General features: G+C 52.1%; 1 protein-coding gene across 1 annotated transcript; it reads left to right on the forward strand.

The window, feature by feature from the left end:
- Nucleotides 1-2,488: 2,488 nt before the first annotated feature.
- LOC306815168 (olfactory receptor 14J1-like) lies at nucleotides 2,489-3,421 on the forward strand (the record flags this gene model as incomplete). The annotated part of the gene is made up of 1 exon (XM_079331798.1): nucleotides 2,489-3,421. One exon carries the CDS (start codon nucleotides 2,489-2,491, stop codon nucleotides 3,419-3,421), a length of 933 nt encoding a protein of 310 aa, XP_079187924.1.
- Nucleotides 3,422-4,111: the final 690 nt, after the last annotated feature.

Here is a 4,111-nt window from a genome sequence, read left to right on the forward strand (position 1 = left end):
GCAAAGAGATGGGCAGCAGCTGAAAGGCCCTGTCAGAACCAACTGCTGCAGCACTTGGGCCATGGCTGCTGGCCCTGGGCCTGAGGCCAGCAGGGGACAAGTGAGCCTTGCTGTGCTGGGGCCTCATTGCCTCCTTGTCCCTGCTCAGCAGCCTGGCAGGGGCCACCCCATGGTCCTGCCGTTGGCATTGCACATCCCCAGAGCCCAGCGTCCTGGGAAGAGCTCTGAGTAATGAGGGAGGGACAGGATGTGCCTTGCCAGGGGCTGGGGCTCATGCCTTGGCCCTTTGCATTCCTGAAACACATCCAGATTTGCTCAGCATCAGAGACACATTTCCCTAGTTTGTCTCCACCTGTCATCACTGCCTCCAGTGCTCTACTCTAACTGCAACCTGGGGAAACTTTCTTAGTGGTGTTCCTCAATGGGACCCATTAAAACTTCAAGAAACTTTGGAGTTTCCATCTCAATTTGAGTTCTTAAAAAGTTTTTTTGAGCACTCTCTCAGGGACTGAGTCTGACGTAAACAGCACCAAAGTCCTGAGAGGATTATTAAAGTCCTTGTGCTGTGTCTGTGCTGCTGAGCTGGGCTGGGCTCCTGGTACAGAGGCAGATCCTGGCTACCATGAAAACATTCAAAAAGACATTTCTGCTGACGAGCAGCTCCTCTCCCAGCCCAGCAGGGCTGAGGGCACTGTCTGAAGGCACTGAGGGGTCAGGAGCCAGGCACAGACAAGCTGAAGGCAATCAGGACTGGGAAGACATAGAGCTGAGACTTCATTTGAAGAAACATCTTTACCGCTCCCTACATGGTGAGTATGTGGGGGAAATGATGCTTTGGGTTTTAGTTTTTATATTTTACACATTCTCCACTGTTTACTCAGTCACTCTGCAACATCTTATTATAGCTCTCTTCACGGGCTTGTTAGACAAAGCAATTGATTCAGTGCTACAGAATCAAGTACAACAGGTACCCAAAAATCATGAACAACAGCTAAGGGCAGAGGGCAAGCCAGGGGGCTGAGGCTCCATTAACTGCAACTGTGGTTGGATAATTGATCCCAAGATGCAGATGAGCCAAAACTTATTAAAGTGTAAAAAATTGTGACCAGTATCTATCTTGGACTTGACTTGAGTGTAGCCCCTGAAAGGTTCCTGCACTGCCCAACATGTACCCTTTTAAAAAATACCTGTTTTATTCCTTTTGTTCTGTCTAGGCTCTGTTCCAAGTCAGCCTTTCCAGGAATCGGTTCCAGGGCAATGTCCCCTGTGCTGCAGGAGGGATGACTTGGAGCCAATGCATCCCACATCCTGGAGGATGTGTCAGGAGGATTCTCCCAGTTTCTCTGAAGCAGAGCATGAAGAGGAGGAAGAGGATGTTCTGCATAGTGGGGCTGCCCAAGGCAGTGTTAGAGGGACAGGGCAGGATGTCTCCTGCTGCCAGGGAGATATGCAAGGGCTAAGGCTGGGACTGCAGCCAGGGTTGCCCAGGGATGTCCTGCACAATAGCTCCTGCAGCCCTCAAGGTTCTTGGCCAGCCCAGGGCATGTGCCACATGCCTGGGGCAGCTCTCAGCCTGCCTGGCAGCTCCCCATGCACTGTGGGGAGAAGTTGGAGGGGGAAGCAGCCACCCCCATCAGGGCAGATTCCTCCTGCTGTGCTCATGGTGCTGCATGGCCAGGGCTGCTGTCAGCTTTCTCCTCAAAGGAAGGGAAAGTGTCTGTCAGCTCTGTCTGTGTCACTGAGACTCCTGCACTGTCCCATTGGGCATCAGCCTCACATCTCCCTCACAAAGTGCCTCCTCACCCTCCTCTGCCTACAGGCAGCAGCAGCACTTTGTCTTTCAGCATCTCAGTTTGTCTGATCTGCCCTTAAGGCCCTGCTGGCAGGGAGATGCCCCTGGTCAATGCTCTGTGCTGGGAGGGGTGTGCAGGGCAGAGCTGAGGCCCCAGGCCTGGGCTGGGCTCTGGCTGCAGTAGGAGGCACAAGGCTTCGATACAGAGAAACAGCTCCCAGTAGGCACAACTCCAGGCAGCACAGAGACAGACAAACCCTTGGTATCCCTCCCTCTTCAGCTGCACAGGGAATAAGAGAAATGTTTAGGGAGACCGACTTTGAATCTGGGGCCTTCAAAAACTCCACTTTCTTTTTCAAGCACGTTGTAATTGTGATCCTTCTGAATAAGAGGGAGGTGTAATGACCACAAGGCAGCTGTGTAGGACCAACAGGTCTGACTGCCCTGCACCACTGGAAACTCTATTTTCCCACTGGGATCCACCCATTTCAGGTTGAGAGCAATGACGAAGATGAGAAAGCTACTCAGCAGAACAAAACTGAACTAAAAGGAAAAGCGTTTTAGTTAAGTTCCCCCACAGTAAGAAAAGGGGTTTTAACAGGATTCCGAATATAATTGCACAGGATTGACCCAAGAAAAACTATTACAGCTTTTTAATGTTCTCTTTCAACATTCCACCATGCCCAGAGTGAAGAAATGCCCAACAGCAGCTCCATCAGCCACTTCCTCCTGCTGCCATTGGCAGACACACGGCAGCTGCAGCTCCTGCACTTCTGTCTCTTCCTGGCCATCTCCCTGGCTGCCCTCCTGGCCAACGGCCTCATCATCAGCGCCGTAGCCTGCGGCCACCACCTGCACACCCCCATGTTCTTCTTCCTGCTCAACCTGGCCCTCACTGACCTGGGCTCCACCTGCACCACTGTGCCCAAAGCCATGCACAATTCCCTCTGGGACACCAGGAACATCTCCTACTCAGGATGTGCTGCACAGCTCTTTTTCTTTCTGTTCTTCATCTCAGCAGAGTTATTCCTCCTGACCATCATGTGCTACGACCGCTACGTGTCCATCTGCAAACCCCTGCACTACGGGACTCTCCTGGGCAGCAGAGCTTGTGCCCACATGGCAACAGCTGCCTGGGCCAGTGGCTTTCTCAATGCTTTACTGCTCACAGCCAATACATTTTCCCTGCCCCTGTGCCAGGGCAATGACCTGCGCCAGTTCTTTTGTGAAATCCCCCAGATCCTCAAACTCTCCTGCTCCAAATCCTACCTCAGAGAACATGGGCTTCTTGCTGTTACTGCCTGTTTAGGATTTGGTTGTTTTGTGTTCATTGTTTTCTCCTATATGCAGATCTTCAGGGCTGTGCTGAGGATTCCCTCTGAGCAGGGACAGCACAAAGCCTTTTCCACCTGCCTCCCTCACCTGGCCGTGGTCTCCCTGTTCCTCAGTACTGCCATGTTTGCTCACCTGAAGCCCCCCTCCATCTCCTCCCCAACTCTAGATCTGGCCCTGTCAGTTCTGTACTCAGTGGTGCCTCCAGCCCTGAACCCCCTCATCTACAGCCTGAGGAACCAGGAGCTAAAGGCTGCAGTATGGACAAGCATTACTGAATGCTTTCAGAAACATTAAACTTCTTGCCTGTTTCTGCATATCACTTGTAGTAAAAGTCATCATTGACTGTCCTTATTGATTTCATTGGTTTTTTTTCATTCCCTTGTTATAATTTTTTTTTTTAATATTGTGCACAAAGAAATGTCATTGCCTTCACTTTTTTTTATTTTATTTTTTTTCAACTTTACTGTGATCCACTGACTGCGTCAATGATGAGCTGTGCTGTCAATCACGTTAATCAGAACTAACCATGTCCCAGCAGAGTCTTTTTTCCAGAGACTTTTTTATTCCATTCTCTGGAGCTGCAGCAGCAATGTCTGTGTGCAGAGCTGGGGCAGATCAGTGCTGGCACAGCAGCTGTGCCCAGCAGCAGCAGCAGTACTTGGTGTTGCCTGTGCTGCTCCCATGCCACTGCCTCACTGCCCTCCTGCCCCTCATGTTGCTGTAGGGCCTGAGTGCTCTCGGGGCAGGGCACAGCCCTGGCGGTTGCAGTGCAGGGGCTGCAGCAGGGACAGGCCATGGACACTGCTGGGGCAGTGCTGATGCCTCAGGGCAGGGTATGGGGGCTCCAGGCTCCTTGTCCAGGCTCTCTCCAGGACACTTGACCAGGCCAAAGCTGAGCAGAGAAAACCCCCTATGAGCAGCCCCAGGCTGACCGTGGGCAGGCTAAGGGCAAGCAGCATGGCAGCTGCTCTGCAAGGTCCCTGC

Source organism: Erithacus rubecula, assembly GCF_903797595.1.
Source record: "Erithacus rubecula genome assembly, contig: scaffold_104_arrow_ctg1, whole genome shotgun sequence".
NCBI classification, from domain to species: domain Eukaryota; kingdom Metazoa; phylum Chordata; class Aves; order Passeriformes; family Muscicapidae; genus Erithacus; species Erithacus rubecula.